Source organism: Morone saxatilis, unplaced genomic scaffold (assembly GCF_004916995.1).
Source record: "Morone saxatilis isolate NCDOM2014 unplaced genomic scaffold, NCSU_SB_2.0 Contig12, whole genome shotgun sequence".
NCBI lineage: Eukaryota > Metazoa > Chordata > Actinopteri > Moronidae > Morone > Morone saxatilis.
In genome coordinates, this window is record NW_023339674.1 from 16,644,789 (window position 1) to 16,662,248 (window position 17,460).

General features: G+C 41.7%; 1 protein-coding gene across 1 annotated transcript in view; it reads left to right on the plus strand.

The window, feature by feature from the left end:
* The first annotated feature begins 465 nt into the window (after window positions 1-465).
* Window positions 466-17,460, plus strand: part of atf6 (activating transcription factor 6) — a 32,514-nt gene continuing 15,519 nt past the window's right edge. Inside the window, exons 1-12 of the mRNA XM_035653562.1 lie at window positions 466-698; window positions 1,535-1,611; window positions 2,034-2,112; window positions 2,630-2,727; window positions 3,585-3,708; window positions 4,006-4,209; window positions 5,901-6,070; window positions 13,296-13,481; window positions 13,666-13,757; window positions 15,405-15,551; window positions 17,140-17,235; window positions 17,328-17,430. Of these exons, the coding sequence (XP_035509455.1) occupies window positions 599-698; window positions 1,535-1,611; window positions 2,034-2,112; window positions 2,630-2,727; window positions 3,585-3,708; window positions 4,006-4,209; window positions 5,901-6,070; window positions 13,296-13,481; window positions 13,666-13,757; window positions 15,405-15,551; window positions 17,140-17,235; window positions 17,328-17,430 (1,476 nt within the window). The 5' untranslated portion in view covers window positions 466-598. The remainder of the gene's footprint in view (window positions 699-1,534; window positions 1,612-2,033; window positions 2,113-2,629; window positions 2,728-3,584; window positions 3,709-4,005; window positions 4,210-5,900; window positions 6,071-13,295; window positions 13,482-13,665; window positions 13,758-15,404; window positions 15,552-17,139; window positions 17,236-17,327; window positions 17,431-17,460) is intronic.

The following is a 17,460-nucleotide window of genomic DNA, read 5'->3' on the forward strand; positions in this document are numbered from 1 at the left end:
CTTTGTTTTCCTTGCTTTTTTAACCTTATCTCCATTCCTGCCTTCCTGTAAACTGTAACATTGAGAGCAACTTAGAACTGGAGTATATACGCGTGTATACGTGCAAAATAAAATAGATTCAGAAAAGATTTGGACTGTCAATATTTCCAAAAATGCTAGAGTTACATGCAATTACCTATGTCACTGAGTTAGAATCTCAATATCAAACCACCTTAGTCACATTAAGTCAGTTTTCAGCATGATTCAATTACCTCGTCTCACTTTTCTCATGAACTCAGTGACATTTCAAACCCTTCCAACAGAGAGGTCAACTTTTTGGGACACACAGACACACTTTCTTACCATGCTGCAGAGCCTGCAGTACTATCCTGCCGCCCTGTGGCCTGACGAGGCATCACCAGCTTAAGTTGCACCGCTGCGTTTTACTGTTTCCGCAATTATGTCCCTCGGCGGCACCCGTAGACTTACAGTAAAGTCAGACGTGTATCTACGCGTCAACGGGAAGTTTCCTACCACACAGCTTGAGGAAGAACAGTCCTATGAGCCATCGCTTGATCGCAGCTCGTTTGAGACAATCTACTAATGAATTCAACAGAGGATGTCATCCGACTTAACGTTAGACTTCGAAAATCACCAACAATATCCTGCGATGGACACTGAGGCAGGCATCATCTCCATCGACCACGGAGGAGAGTGGGGTAAGCGTCGGTCAGCTACACCTTCTAGAAAGTCTGACACAGAGAGGCAGAGGTAGCTAACTTAAGCACTTGTTAGGGTAACAGCTATAAGTCATGAAGGTGGTGCTGAAAATACAATTTGTGACAAAGTTGCAATTTCAAAAACACTCGCAAATACGTCTGAGGTCTGAAGTGGTACTGTGCTGTTTCCATACGCTGCTGCTAGCATCCAGTTAGCATTGGCTAGCTGTGTGTGATGTGATGATGTAACCTGCCGAGTGTGGATGTAATGTAAATAATAAGCAGCGATATGGCTGCACACACACTGTATACACACTGGACACACACAGTGCACACACACTTGTCTAATACAGACACATGGTTGCTCTACACTCATTGATCACATTATGGTGAATAACTGTGCTGGAAAGATGGTTTGCTGCTCTTGTTTTGGAAGAAGCTGCAAGCTGTCAATTTGTTTTTCTCCACCCTAAATGCTTATATTTGTAATAATTAATGAATTAATCAAAAGTTTAATCTGACTGGATTTTTTTACCTTGGAAAAATAACAAACATGTACACATTTAGTAAACTAGAAGAATGACGATGATAATAAAAAATAATGCACCAATATGGGAATAAGTTATGTTGACCTTTAATGTTGTTATTCTCTCTTATGCTTCAGTTACAACACCTTGTTTGCATGCTATTATATTTTATTTCATGTTCATGTTGAAAATGTATATAAAAATGATTCAGTGGATTTTTGTTTCATATTCCAAGGTATGATTAGTGGTTAGACTTAAACTGTGCAATGGTCTAAGAGTAGTTTGACTTGATGTTTTGTTGTCACACAGATATAAGCCTGTTTGATGAGCTAGACAACCTGGGAGATGCAGATGAGCTACTTGAGGCCCTGGAGAATGCTGGCTATGTGAGTTACTCATCCTCTCAATATGCAAAGGAGAATTGTTGACTGGAAGTGAAAGTCTTATGTGAAAAGTATGCAAAATTGTGAAAAACTAGACATTTGCCTGTGGTGCAGAGATGCAGGTGCATCATGATCTAACATTTTATGTAAGGACATGTGATACAGAAACCGCACCATTGTGTAGTTGTCAGGCATACTGTAGGCAACAGCAAGATTTTTTACAAGAGTTTTATTGACTGCTTCTTGCACACTTGCAGTTCTCCGCCCAGTGCCCCACTGTGTTTGACACAACAAGGCAGAAATGTAGTAAAAAAATATGCATGTGCACATTGCTTGAACTGTTGGCCAGACATTATTGCCTTATTGTTTCCAATCTGCATTCCGATGAGCTTCATTGTTTAAAAAATATGTGTTTGGTTTCTCAGGCCACTGAGGGTCCAGATCTGGACTTTGATATCGACATACCGCTGTGGAATGGAGTGGACACAAGCAGCATCTGCACAGGTACAGAAACACGTGTTGACGTCTGTGTAAACATGGTTATTACATTTTAACATGACATAAGCTGAGCTTTACTAAAGAAAGAGTCTGATGTCCATCTGTTTAATATTTATATGCTCTAACCCATGTGATGTGCTTTTGCATTGTATTCTGTGGCAATTTGACAGAATATTGTCATGTACACAGTTGTTGTTGTTGTGCTGCATGCAGCTTTAAGTGTAATATTTACTGTCAAGGAAATGAAATTAACAATAAGGTTACTTACTTATTATTTTCTTTAGTTACCTTATTCATGATGGTTACTTGATGTACTATATTTCTTAAAGAAATTAGGGAGATTATGACCAAATATATAAATATAACCTATTAATTAGGTAATGTTAATGAATAAAGGATATAGAGAGGGTGTTAGTGTTGAGTTTGTGTGTGGGAATGCACAGGGATAGTAAACCACATCTATCTGATGCTGATAAGCCCACATATGACACATTTTTCTGCGTCTTTGTCCTTGTGTATCCAGGTGGCGAGATGAGCCTGGACTCTCTGTCACCTGCCCACACTCTGAGCTCTGTCCCCTCTCCTTCTTCTGTGGAAGCCCTGTCGCCGTACTCCTTACAAGTAAGTCACTGTTTTTCAACTCTTTGTCCTTCTCAGTTTTCGGCGGTTGACTTGTATTTCCAATGCAAATTTTTACCTTTCTTATTTGTTGTGAGAATTTGCATACGCGCCCCTGTTGGTGTGCATTTTCCCATCCAGATGGTGTCCAGACATTGACAGCTGCTCTTTGCTTTTGGATAGCGACGCACACGTGCACACTTGAGACACTTATTAACAAAAGCCTTAAACACCTTGTCACACTAATAATTTGCTGCTGGTCTGAGTTGTGCCCCGCCCCCTCGTTAAATAAAAGGTGCTGACAACTTCAGCCACATTAGCATAATTTAGCAGACAGATGTTTTCGCAGTATGTCAAAACAAGGACATGGGTTACATCTTTGTCTGGCCCCAACGCCGTCTGCACACGTTTGACTGATAACTGAATCACCCTGACTGAATTCAAGGACACATTTGTCTGCTACAGTCTTAGACTATATTGACAAGGACACTTGATTCATCTTTTATCTGATGCATCTCACTGCACAGCAACTATTGTACATGTACTGTAATATATAGAGTTGACGTTCTTACTCTTGCTGAACAGGACTACAGTCATATTTCATTAGACAGTGTTCTCTAATTTCTTGTGGTTTGTTGATGACTGGTACAACTGCAGGCAAGCATCATGATCCTAAAGCTACTCCCACATAATGGTCTCATAAGTAGCCTATTTGGATGACTATGCCAGGCTGAGTCAGTGTTGAGTAGCAGAAATCAAAATAATTCAAGTCTTGTAGGAGTTTACTACATTTCAGGTGTCCATTAAAAAAAGAGGTCCAGTATCTTGAAGATACAAGTCTTCTCTGCTTCCCCATCCAGGATGAGGCCCTGTCTCCACATTCGCAGCTCTCTCCTGTTTCAGTCTGCTCGGACTCCAGCGGTTTTTCTGTAATCTCTCCTCCAGCTAAGAGAGCTCCAAAGAGGACCAGTCAGACCACACGAGGTGAGGCAGCCTCCACCACGGGCACATCTGCTCGTTCAGCTGTCATCTATATTTGTACGCTTTGTCCAAAAACCAGGGGAAATTCTGCACCGCATTTTGGCTTTGCGGAATTCTTGAATATGATCAACCAAACAAAGAGATATAGAAGTGGTCTCTCATTAAAAAAGAAAAAAGATTTGTAGAAGGAAAAACTAGCTTCTTAAAAAATACCCTGTTACTGTAAATAACTGTAAAGTCAGCCTTTCTTTGTACTTTGTTTCTTATCTCACTCCTACCCTCATCTCCTTCCACATACAGTCAAACAAGCTCAGCCAGTCAAGAGGCCCATTCAGATCGGCCCGAAGGTTTCCATCCAACCCAAACCGCTGATTACAGCTGTGCCCTTGGCTCATGCGGCAGCTCCCCTGCAGGCCAAGACAATCATCATTCAGCCCCTGCAGACCACTACGCTGCCTGTGGTCAAAGCAGCTCCGGTCAACATCCAACCAGCTCCCCCTCCAGGTCAGAGCTCACACTGCAACACATTGAGACACATTTCCTCAGATAACACTACATTGCATCAGAGCAGTGCACTGGGTATATAAGCAAACAGCGTGTTGTTCTTAGCAAGCGGTGTGTTGTTCTTAGTGTTATTCGTTTTCATTTAGAGATGACATGATATTTGTATTGCTTGTCGTTTCTGATGAATTTGGTTGTTTTTCTTGCTTAGATAATAATTTAATTGTGGTGTCTTGGCCAGCAGATGGTGCTTTAACCTTAGTTTTTCTCATCAATGATTTTCAGTCCTCAGTGTCCCATGTTACTCTGCTTAAATGAGACGTTTCATGAGAGATTCAACATGTTTCCTTTTTGCATTCCAAATATTACATACACACATTTGAGGAAAAAAACAACACTGGGAATCAGTTGAATCAGAATGAAGTTTGTTTATAACCCACACATACCCAAACACTATTTATGCGCTGCTGTGTGATTTTGTGGGTTTCATGCATTAGAGGCAGTATTGTGTTGTTTTTGTGGTTTAGCCTGCCTGGTTTACCGATCTGGTCATCTCTAGGTGTTACATCAGCAGCACCTAGGCCAATGTAAATACTTATGTCATTGCCTGGGACCCGAGTGGGTGGAGTATCTGACCTCTCTTGACTTGAATTTGAGCTTGGCTTTCCTGTCTGCCCGGTAATAGCCAAGATGGCAGATGGCTAGGGACCAGACATCCAAGTTTAGGACCCCAGATGGAAGTCAAGTCAAGCCTGCTCAGTGTTATGAGTCTCCTTTTTTAAGATCTGTGCAATAGTCACAGCTAAGGAGTGAGCCCTGTACATCAGGTCAGTAGAAGAAAGGAAACGGAAGATATTTACTGATGAGTTCACATTTTATAGAGTCTGACCTAGGCGGTCATGTATTTCCAAAGAACAAATAGTCTGAGGTGTTACCAAGGCTTTTTTAATTCTTCTTTTGACTTTCATCCTCATGAATTCTTCTTACAGATGGTGAGCTTGGGCACAAGACACAGCGTTGGCACCACACACATTCATTAGCAGGACTGGCTAACACTTCTACTAGATTAGCACTGACAGGCTGTTTAGTATTGGAGGTGAAGGTTGCTAGGTCAGTATGAGGAATGGTTCCTGGCACAGTCTTACTGGGAAGGGTGGGTCACACTCTGGGAGGCTCCTACATTAACAGGACACGTATAAACATGGACAATATCGTGTTTTGTTGAGTTTTCTGCTGGCTTCTTTCTTTCGTGCCATAATCGATTTTGAATGCGGGCGCACGTGCACATTTATGTGTGTTCATGCCCATAAAACTCACACACCTCTCTGTTTGGAATGTGGAAGTTTAAGACCACGGGTCAAGATGGTAAACATCTTTTCCACCTGTACTTTAAACACAGAGACTCCTGTTAAAGACAAGGGGTTAATGTAGGTCACCAGGTTTGGGGGGGGGGGGTTCAAGGAGCTGGACTGTACCATCTGCAGCAGGAGCCTCTTTCAACAGCAGACTGATGCTTCTTCCAGCTTGTATAGAATATTAGTTTGAATGTTTGTGTCATAGATGGCATAACACATGTGGGCTAAAAACATAAACACAAAACTAAGAACAAACAGACTCATAATCATACAGTAAAAATATGATTATAGTATAGCTGAGACCTGTAATTTGAAAATGTCTATGTGTTCTCTTTTCAGGACGTCCCATAGTGCTGTCTCAGCCAAGCCAGGTGCTACAGATCCAGGCACCGCAGGCCGTCACCAGCAATGTCGTCACCATGCCAACAATCAGACAGGACAGGCCCGTCCCTGTCGCTGCTCCTTCAGTTGTCTCCCTCACACTCCGAAGCCCTTCGTCAGACGATGATGTGAGTCCTGTCCACGTGCTTTATCACTTATGTCTTCCAATCTGTCACATTGTTGAACTGAAAATATAAGATATTAACTGAGATATTAATACAGAGGACTGTAGATGAGGAAGAGAACAGATTAGTGCTGCTGCTGCCTTTGTTCAATGTGTCATTGGCTAATGTCCACTTGCCAAACAATGAAACACTGCATAGGGGATTAAATGCAAAAATAAAACTGGTAGTAATTAAAAGAATATTTTAATATTCTTGATTGGTTGTAGTTGAATAGTGACATTTTTGGGATGGATGTAGCGTGCAGTGGGCACTAATGCTACTCCATTTTCAAGGCTGATTTACTTTTGTTCCTTTTTGCCGTGTACAGAACCTACAGTCTGCTCCCTCTAACTTTCTACTGTATGTGATTACTTGTTGTGTGTGTCATAGATGATTACACACATAAATGCTGCCATTTAAACATCGTTCTATATATGTTAAACACCCCTATGACACGTGATTTGATCAGGAGTCCCAGAATTTTTTTTTAGGTCGCTGACTTTGCCTTAATTAGTTACAGCCAGCTTGGTCTTGAGGGGACTTGTGTTTTTCTTAGGTTACATGTTTGTTTACTGAGAAATCAAGTCAGTAAATACAGGTACATACACAAAGTTAAGTAGTGTCATGTTCCCAAGCCCTATAGGTCTAGGTCTAGGTCTAAATGGCCATCTGTTTGTGCAAACAAAATTTTGTCTATGCCTGTGTGATTTAGCAACACACATGAATCTAATTAGTACCACTGTGATTTGCCTACTCTCAGTGGAAGAATATCTCTCTCTCTCCTTTGTATTTCTCTCTCTCTAATCTGTAGGAATTTTCACTCCCAGGTTCTTCTTAAAGACATAGACTTTAATTTGCCTAACTAAGAATGTGTCCAACCAATTTATTAGATGAGACCTCTTCACGGGACTAAATAGTTCCTTCAAGAGTTGTGTTTGTGTGCATGGACATGTGAGGACCTGCCTGTGTGCACTTGCATGCAGCTGCATGCTTATGAGTAGCCGCATGGGCGTGCATACACTTGTCCATTAGTTAACTATGATGTTGTGGTTGCCATGTTCACACTTGGACTGGATCCTGTCCAACATAAACTCTCTTATTTGACTCTATTTTTAGTATTTATTTTAATTTCACAAGCCATTAACTTTAATTTCTGCATAAAACCTGAACATAAAGTGTTGAAGTAAAAAGTTTATCCTTTTTTTTTTTTTTTTATGATGGTGAATGTTTTTTTCCACACTGAAGGATATGTTTTTACACTGCATGAATCAGTCTTTAAAGACATAAATGACACTTCTCTTCTTAAGTGAATACATGATGAAACATTTTTTTATTTGGGGCCAAACTCTATGACATCAAATTTAATGATTTTCACTTTTTAATGGAAATATACTTCCTGTTGACTTATTAAGAGTAAAAGATACAGCAACAAGCTCAAATAAGGTGATAAGGTGCCAAGTTTTAAACATGCAAATGGCTGTTTTTTGTAAATAGATTTATTTGTTACACTTATACTTTAAGAAGAGGAGCCTCTGCTTGATAGTAATTTTTAAAATGATGTTAGAATAACCCATGAACATCTGTGGTTTTCGTAGAATCACAAACAATCCACAGATGATCATTATTGGTCTCTGCTTTGTTTGTACCTGTGGGGTTTTATTGGAAAAATGTACGTTCAGAGTGCGAATGGTGTACGAGGAACTCTCCATGTGGATGACGGAGGGTGGATCCTTTCGTGTGTTGCATTCAGGGGTGATGTCAGGACAGCTGCAGTGAACAGAAGACACACACACACAAACACGCAAAGTTAACACACAGCCTCATGATCTTCAGTATTTCTCCCTCACAAACTTGTATCTTTTCTGTATAATGACAGCAGAGGACAGGACAGGGCTGCAGGGAATCGTGTAAGGTACTATTAAGTGCAGGAGGGACTGCCCCACAGATTTAAAAGTTAGAAAACAAAATTCAATTATAGTATGTTTTGTTTATGTTACAAGCTTCTGGTCTCACAGTAAAAGCTCCCCATCTTTTGTTCATGCTGGTCTTATTTTTGGTAGGAGAGCCTGATATTATTTTAAAGACCTGCGGTTAATTTGCTGGCCGGTGTTTCTGATTCTCTTCTCTTTGTTGCTTGACTGAACTGCAAACGCTGTTTCTGCTAGTCAGCCTCCATCACAAAGTCAGACAGATACCGAGGCTTTCAACTGCAGTGTTGTTTCAGGCTTCGGTCCCCAGCATGACTTGCTCTTGTTTGACCTTTTAGTGAGTTGAGAAACATGTTCTCACTCTGTCTTCTCTTCTGTTTGTTTCTTTTTTTTTTGTGAGCTGGACTTTCACAGTGTTTTCCCATTTGCCATCTAGCTCAGATGTGCAAGTGAAATCGCAAAAATGCACCATTGTTCATAAGGGTGGCTTTTTTAATTCGGGAGAACCACGTGTCACATTTGTGGAATTTCCCCTAAATCATCTGCAGGGATTTCTGTGGTGACACTGTGACGACCACAGATAATTGATCAAATTTTCAGCTATTACCTTCTTATAGGAATAATCACTGTGTGGCACTACCCATGTGCATTACCCACAAACGCAACAAATATTAGTCATAACCTGATGTCACAATGTTCTATTTTACCAGTGTGCTCAATTTATTTTGACATTAATGATGTTTTCCATCAGGCTTTTATAATGATTAACCTCAGCGGAAATTTTTACAAGTGGTTGTTGTTTTATGAATGGTAATGGTTGACCTCTGGCTGTAAAAATAGTCGGCCCCGAGAAGGGCCTGAGAGGAGCTTTTCCAATTATCATGGGCATAATCAAGTCTGGAGAAGCACTTTTCATGCCAGACCTCGTGAACAATGTTGAGGAATTCCAAACCCTAGAGGCCAGAACAAACGCGCCTCTCAAGTCAATAAAGTTTACAATAGTGATTAAAGGGGAGGGGCTGTACATATTAATAGTGAGGGGGACAATAGAATGTTTTTGGAGTGGAGGCCTCCATTAATTACTGAGAGAAAGAATAGTGGAAGTTGATTTTAAGATGTTTTAATGAAGGTGGGAAAAAATATTTATATTGCTTATATCAGCTACTTGATGATTTAAAGGACTAGGGTGGTGAAGTTTGCCATCAACTGCATACAGCTCACCTTCAAAGTGTGTTGGATAAACTAAGGTGGTCGCAAAAAATGAAAGGCCCTATCAAGAGGCAGTGTTTGGTTTATTTGTTCTAGGCTACTGTAGAAATATGGCTGTTCTACATGGTGAAATACATGGAAGAGGACCCGCTTTCTCTGTAGATAAAAACAGCTTATTCAAAGGGAACAAAAACACGATTCTTGTTCCCAGGTGATTATACACTAAAGAAAATCTATGTAAAAGATAGAGGAGTATCTATGAATATTGTATTCTATTTCTGCCTATAAATCCTCCTAAAATGTTACACACTGGACTTTTTAAATTGAGACTATGTCAGTTTAAATAAGGGCCACTGCAGTCACAAGTGACACTTTTGTAGTGGTAATAATGGTAAATGGTAAAACGTAGTGTAACGTTTGTAGTAGAGAAAAGTCAGTTGTTAACATTAGCCACCACAAGCTACTGGTCATACCAGAACAAGTAAGGTTGTAGCAGCAAAATCCCTGAGTGTATTAAAGTTAGTAAGGATGCATTTTAATGTGTATAGTTTTGGCTTTTTCTTCGTTAGAAAGAGAATGTGTTATTTAATCTTTCAAGTTACATAGTCTTGCTTTAAATGGACTTTAGAGTGCTTTCCATGGTCCACCGAGAAGCTCTTGATCTGTGTCATGCTGTGTGAGTGTTCGAACCCGCTGCAGCTGTGTTCACTTTATAACCCTGCTGTGGTTTGGCTGCAGCACAGTGGTGGACATGGTGGGCTGGGGGTTGTGTAAAATGCATGTTAAAGATGGCATGCTATTGCCAGGTGTTTCTGCATGTTGTTTCTACTGTATGTCTGTGTGTATGTGTGATGGTGTTCACTGTTCATGTTTTTTTTACTAGTACTGCATTTTGTGCTATTAGTAAGCTTCTTCGGCGTTAATAACGGCTTCTTACTGACTTACATCTCTATATCATGCAGGGCGACAGCATTATTGTGACAGCTGTAAACAAGCTATCATGGATTGGGTCACTGTAATTATAATGAGCTCCTAACAACTGGGGATTTGGTCTGGTTGTGCTGTCTTGTGTGTGTTGTGTGTGGTGTGTTTGTGTGTTGTGGTTTGTGTGTGTGTGTGGGGTGGTGTGTGTGGTGGTGTGTTGGTTGCGCGTGGTGGGTGTTCTTTTTTTGTGTGTGTGTGTGTGTTTCTCCTTGGAATTGGCAGTCCACTGCAACAAATCTTCCCATTAGTAGGATTGCGGGATTTACAGGAGGGGACCCCAGGAAAGCGTTGTGTGATGCTGGTTGGGAAGGGGTCTCCTCTCTCCAACGCAGAAGATGAGGCTTTTATGTCTTTAAATTGAAGTGCTCATATGAGTTAAATAAAAAATAAAAAATCACCTTGAGAGAATTCCAGGAGAGCTACAAGGGAGTTTGATTAAAACCATTACAGCTCTCTGAAACGTGACATCAGGATTCCTCTCTGTTGACTCACTATTTTGCCTCATTATTCAACACTCATACAGGGAGAAAGCTATGATAGATGCTAGGCGTGTAACAACATTGTATCTGGTTGTTTAATACAAGGTTCTTAATTGAATACACCCAGCGAACGGACCATATGATGGGTTGAAAATCTGCTCCATGGACTTCAAGCTCATGTTTTTGTCTCCACATCTGGTTGTTTTTGTCATAATGTGTAAAGGCTGCTTTTGTGCAATATTAAACAGCAGGAAAACTACTGTAAATACATCACACAAAACTCTACTGTTTTGTTATAAACGAGACCCTGCTGTAATGTTAACGGAAGTGTGAATTTTGTGATTCGCTACAGCCATAAAAAAAAACAGCTTCTTCACTAACAGACGGCTAAATACCACAATGCAAAAACCGCCACAAGACATCAGTAAACTGGAACAACATGCTCTCTTGCTTTTGCTCTGCACCTACGGGTTTAACCGACAGCCCTTGTGGCAGTTAAAGTTAGGGTGAGTACACCAAAAAAAGTGAATTGCAGCACAATATAGCTCTTAGAAAGAATTCAACATCACAGGTTGACAGTTTTTTTTTCACCAGTGGAACACATGCCACAGTTATAGGTGTTTATGACCTACAGTAAAATAAGGACACGTTTTCACCTGACCTTGTTAAACCCCACTCCCATTTGGAAAGGTTAATGGTTCATTACACACTTCCTCTTGGAGTAACCCTTTGGTTGCTGAATGGAAAGAGTAGAATCCTCAACAGCAGTGTGACAGTTAGGCATGCTGGGATCTGTTGGCTTGTCAACTCTTGTTTTTTCTCGTCACCTGTATTCATCCACTGAAGAGTTGTTCATGGGCACCTTTGCAGTTAGTTTTTTTCTCACTGACTTTTCCCATCAGCGCTTTAATAGTCTGAGTTTGAACCAGTGGACGTGTTTCCACCCATTCAAGTGAGATTGTGATTGTGAAATGCCACTTTTTTTGCCCCCTGCCCCACATTTTCCTCCTCAGCCTCATTTTGGTGGCGATGTGAAGTTCCCCCTGCTCTCCACTCCCTGGTAACTGCTTACTTGCAGTGTTCCCAGGCTCGGGTTAGTGGCACGGCTCCCAGATCTGGGCTGGGAGACAGAGGGGTTTCTCAGGAGACAGAACACAAATACAGGGATCCAAATAACTTAATCACCAGCGGGGCTATTAGGTCCAGGATCTTAGAGGCTTACCCTGGTGTTTGTGTTTGAAGAAGGGCAGTAGAGGGGTAGCTAGGGACTGGATGGTCAGTGAAGGTGTTAATAACCACAGCCATGGGTTGTGTATTTGCGAGGGGTCATGTAAAGATATGCACTATTTGAGTTCACATGCAGAACTTTAAATTCAGTTCTCATCTCACTGGCTTTGAGTCGAAGAAATCCCATTGTTTATTATTGTTATTATTGTTTTAGTTTTTTGCTTGTCATTTCAGGGGTTTGTATTATTTTGTTAATCAAACTTTAAATAAACAGAAACAAAATTCTAAATATTGTCTATTTATTTACAAGTGTCTAAGACACTAATTACAATTAAAACAACTGAGAACAACTATGGCTGAACTTGTTTTTTTGGTTTTTTTTTCACATCCAGACCTATAATATATATAGTGCCTCTGTGTTTATGTGTCTCAGATGTGAACCCATTCCTCAAAGAGTGACAGCCTCCGTAAACACATATTTCTTCACATTTAGAACAGAGGCATCGCGAGTGACCTCTAGACCTCTCGTAGGTTGTCAGTGTAAATATTGTCAAGCAGAAGCTTGATTGTGTACACTTTAGGGCTGTTCTGGGCGACGTTAAAGTCATGATTTGTTGCAGAGGTGTCATTAACCTCGCAACGCATCTTGAACATGTTTATTTATTATTCTATCACTGTAATAAACTGGAGCATCAGTGGCCATGGTGTTCTCCTGGTGAGAATAACAAAGTCAGCCCTGGTTTTTATTTTGCCGTTCCCCTACCCCTTATTTCCTTTGACACTGTGTCATCTTTTTACTGGGGGTTTCTCACTCATGCCTGTGTCCCCCTTTTCAAACCTCCCCTTCCTTCTTACACATCTTCTTGCAAGGAGTTCCTCGCTGTTGTTCAGTATGCCGCATATTGTAAATCCTGAATGAAACAATTGACAGAGCAAATGTTAAAGCTCTAGTGTGGAAACAGCAGTAAACATGAATAAGAACATATAACACACTGTCCAAAATGTACTGTACTAAGCATGCCTTAAATGTGCATTCTTACTTATCCTCTAGGCGCTTGTTTGGGTGGTTTCACCGAAAAAGATTGGTCAAATGAATGAAAGGACATTTTTACCCAAGTGCCCTTGAAAGTGTAGATAAACATGATGTCACACCAGTGAGAGGAACTTATGATCTACAACCCAACAGGTGGCTCAGGCAGGGTTTTTCATTGCATTCTCAATAACCACCCCTCTTTCCTGTTTAGATAGGTGTTGAGTGGATACATCCATGTATGGATAAATGTGTGACTCGATGTGAGTAATGACCTATGTCAAAATGTTATTCTTATGTCATTTTCTGTCTTTGTCTCCTTCCCGCTCCAGTCGAAGTTGTCCCAGAGGCAGCAGCGCATGATAAAGAACCGCGAGTCAGCTTCCCTGTCTCGGAAAAAGAAGAAAGAGTATCTGCTCTCGCTGGAAGCTCGCCTAAATGTGGCGTTGTCTGAGAATGAGGCACTCAAGTTTGAGAATGGCAACCTCAAGAAACAGCTGGAGGGCCTGCTAAGTGAGGTGAGAAGCCGGACGCCACAGCTCTGCCAATATATCCACACAGCATAGACTGAAGATGCCTGTGCACAATAACAAATAAGAATATTCCACTGCCTTGGCAAGTCTTGAGCGTTTGTTAATAAATCATAGTTGTGATTTGTAGTTTGTAATTTCGTGTTAAATTCGTATCTTTCTTTTCCTGCAGAACACAGTGCTACATGCAAAGGTCCCCAAGAGGAGAGCTGTGTGTCTAATGGTGGTGTTGGTGTTCCTCGTGCTTAATGTTGGACCAATGAGGTGAGCATATGACTCTTATTATGTGACCATGACTCTATCTCTGTATGACTAAAAGCAAAAGAGCACTGATGATGGCAGATACTGTGGCTCAAGAAGATCACTGGTAACTGCAACATATTGTGGATACACAAGAGTTTGATTACTGGAGGAAAACAAATGGGAAGCCCCATGACTCATTGTGGGAATTACGCTTCTCATGTAAGACATTATGCAAAAAACGTTTATTGAAAACAGTGCAGAACTTTTCCCACTGAAGCAACAAACTTACTTCACCCATATTTCTGTTGACAAAGTAATTAAGACATGGGCCTAAAAATGTACAATTGACAAATTCAAAATCAATTGTCTCCCAATCTTTTGTGCAGTTTAGCAATGTTAAGCATATTTTAGATTGTTTTTGGGGCTTCTTATTGCCTTGATTTGAGATAAAGAGAGGGGGGATGATATGCAGCAAAGGGCCGCAGGTTGCAATCAAACCTGAGCGGCTGCAGTAAGGACCCTTTGTATGTGATGTGCACGCTCTACCAGGTGAGCTACCGGGGCGCCCCAGCTAAGACGTGTTTATGTTGTATGACGCAAATTCACTGGTGCTTTGAGCGCCTGCATGTAATAATCTTGTGGTACAATCCAGAATAATTTCGTCCTCATACTGTCCAGTCCAGTCTTGCCTGATTGAAACTGATCTAGAAACCAACGAATAATAGTTTTTCTCCCTGCCAAGTGGCTCTTGTGTGTATATTCCATTCCTCTGTTGTTTATAGGAGTAATGTGAGAATAAGCCTCAAACCCTGCTGGGTTGGGCAGAACGTAAACATTTACCACTTACTAATGTAAAAATAAAATCATTTCAGGCTAACATTTGTTTATGGCAGTTTTTCTTATCCCTGCTCGTAATATTAACGGTGGTGACAAATTAAGATGAGTTATATAAAACTACACAGGGGAAAGAGCGCTGATTCCACCCATCTCTACAGATGGAGAGATTGTGTAATCCCACAAACCCAAACTCACAGGCCACCTCCAACCGTAACGATGAATTCTCTGTTCTCATCTTATAAAAATGTTTATTTTCTCCTGAGAATAACTTTCTCCACAAGGATGCGATCATCTAGTTGCTGGACTTGTTGGCCTTGCAAAAATCTGCGTGCGCTCTGTGCTGGGAATGTGTTCTTAGAGTTGTTCTCTAGAGCTTAAAGATGAAAAAGTTTCTTGGGACCCGTAAATGAGTTTGCTTTTGCAACTTGAGTGATATTCACAGTAGCCAAAAGTCTGTGTGAGTCTGTACCTGTACTCACATCTGTGTGTTTTGTGTCAGGGCTCTCCTTTGGAATGTAAAATATGCTTGCTTTTGAGGTCAGATCCCTTTGAAATGAAAACGCCACCCAGCGTAGTAATACTGTTGAAAGAGGCGGTGTGTATTTTTGCCTTTGTGTGTGTGTGTGTGCCCCTGCGTGGTTTGGCTTATGCAGTCTAGATCAGAGTTCAGATTCAGCTTGTGGCTAAAAACAAAAAAACCCTCCTGTGCACAGGAGGCGGGCCACGTGGAATCTGGCAGTCATTTCAGTCCAGTGCCCAGTTCTTCTTTTCATTTTGTTTCCTCCGTTCTGAGTGTCCTGATTTTACCTCACCTGTCTTCTGTTTCGTCAGTCTGTTTCAGGGTGGCTCCAAGCACGACGTTTATTCCACGGTGCAGCACGGCAGCAGACACCTGTTGAATTTCTCCCCAGAGACAGAAACTGAGGTTGTGATGGGCCCCAATCCCCTCCACAGTGGCCCCTCTGAGATTGCCGACAGGTAATGAGCTCAACCTCCCCAACACCTTTCACAACACAACACCGTGTCAGTGGACCAGGATGCACCTGTGCCTGGGCTCAGTCTGAGCTGGTACAGCTCATTACCGCACGTGTAAACATGTGCACCAGCCGGTTACCAACTCTGTCCAAATGCTGCTTTTCAAACTCCTCCAGGCCCCTCACTAGTTGGCTGGCAGTTGTGCTTTGAGTAACAAGGTGGGAAATTGGGGTCAGGCCTTGTTTGACGTCCAGTTTTATATTGCCAGTAACAGTTTATTTTTCTAAAGGGTTATATATTTTTCTTTCTTTTTTTAACTGCAATCGAGGCCCAGCAATCTCATTTGTAAATTGCATAAATAACATTCTTGTTTGGTACATTACCTGCACCCTGTCCTGAAAATGATGTTTTGCAAGGTGGTCAGAGCGTCTGCGTGGCATTGCCAGCCTGCGTTTTGTCAGATCTCTGTGTAGGGTATGCTACATGTTAATGCAAACCATTCAGCTGTAGTATCAAGTTTCCCACCAGCATTAAACCAGCGCAGGCAGGAAGGAACACATTAGCCTTTACAAAGGGGGTGACAGCAACAAACGCTGCAGAGGGGAGGGAGATGACAGGGGAGATATGCAACCTAATCTTGGGGTCCCACTGAACAGGAAAGGTGTGTGTGCGGGAAAGTTAATACGGGCCCCTCAGCGAGAGTTATGATCAGGCCTGTGCGGTCTGAAATGTTTTCTCATCGAACCATTTCCAGAGCGGTTAGAGACGGTAACGTGAGGCGTCGTCGACGTGTCGGCTAAGATCAGGGAGGCCCAGGGGGGCGGTATTACGTCGATGGTAGACGTTTCGGTAACAAGCCCCTTGCAGGTGGGCACTGACAGTCTACATCATCACCTCAAGCAACATAATCATTCATTGACTGAGGAATAACAGTTGTAATTAAAGTCACACACAACATCTGTGGAGAAAAGTCATGTCGTGCAATGCGGTGTGCTGCTAATCCATAATGTATGTGAACCCACCTTATGGTAACAACCCAGACTGTTAGGCTGTTGTTTTCATCTGTCTTTGTACATAATCAGACTGGATGTGACCAACAGGGTGGTAATGCTCTGTTCTCTGCTGCATGTTTGATCATTCTGGGAAGGATTTATAGCAGCATGTGGTCGAATCGCCTCAGAATCGCTCCACTTCCCCTCTCAGCATTCTCGTGCCTACATTGCAGCGACTGAAGCCCTGCCACCCCTGCACATGCCAAGTATCAAGAATTTGAATCAATAAAGCTGATTAATAACCAATAAAAGTCAACAGGGATGTAACTGTCCCTACATTGAAGCCACGCTTGGGGGGTTTTTGGTGCATTTTTGCTTCCCGTCAAGCCTCTCTGGGTGTTTCACCTCTGTCAGAGGGCAAGCAGCCATGTTGGCTCTCAGTTTGCATTCAAAGCATATTCTCAGCATGTGGAAATTTTTTTAATAGATTTTTATTATGAAATTCTTACATTGATTTTAGAGCATCTGAACAGCCTTATAAAGTTATCACATCTCTTATCTTTTTAACACGCTCTGTCTGCTTCTCTTCTGGGTTTTAGCTCTGAGGATAAGGCCCTGATGGTGGTGAAGGATCCCATCTTCCTCAGACCACCTCCCCCCTGCCAGCCCCCTGTAAACAGGACCAAGTGCCTAGAGTAAGTTCTGAACTCTTAAATGTATGGCCTACAACATCCCTCAGATCCTACCTAAAATGTAAAAAATATTCTTAACGTACGTTGATTGGCAGGTTGGCCCATGAGTTGACGGGTTGGGTCCACCGTCATGAAGTGCAGCAGACCAAATCCAGGCGCATGACTAATGGCAATCACAAACCCACCAGGACCATTCTGGTAAGCAGCATGTTCTGAAAAACAGGAAAA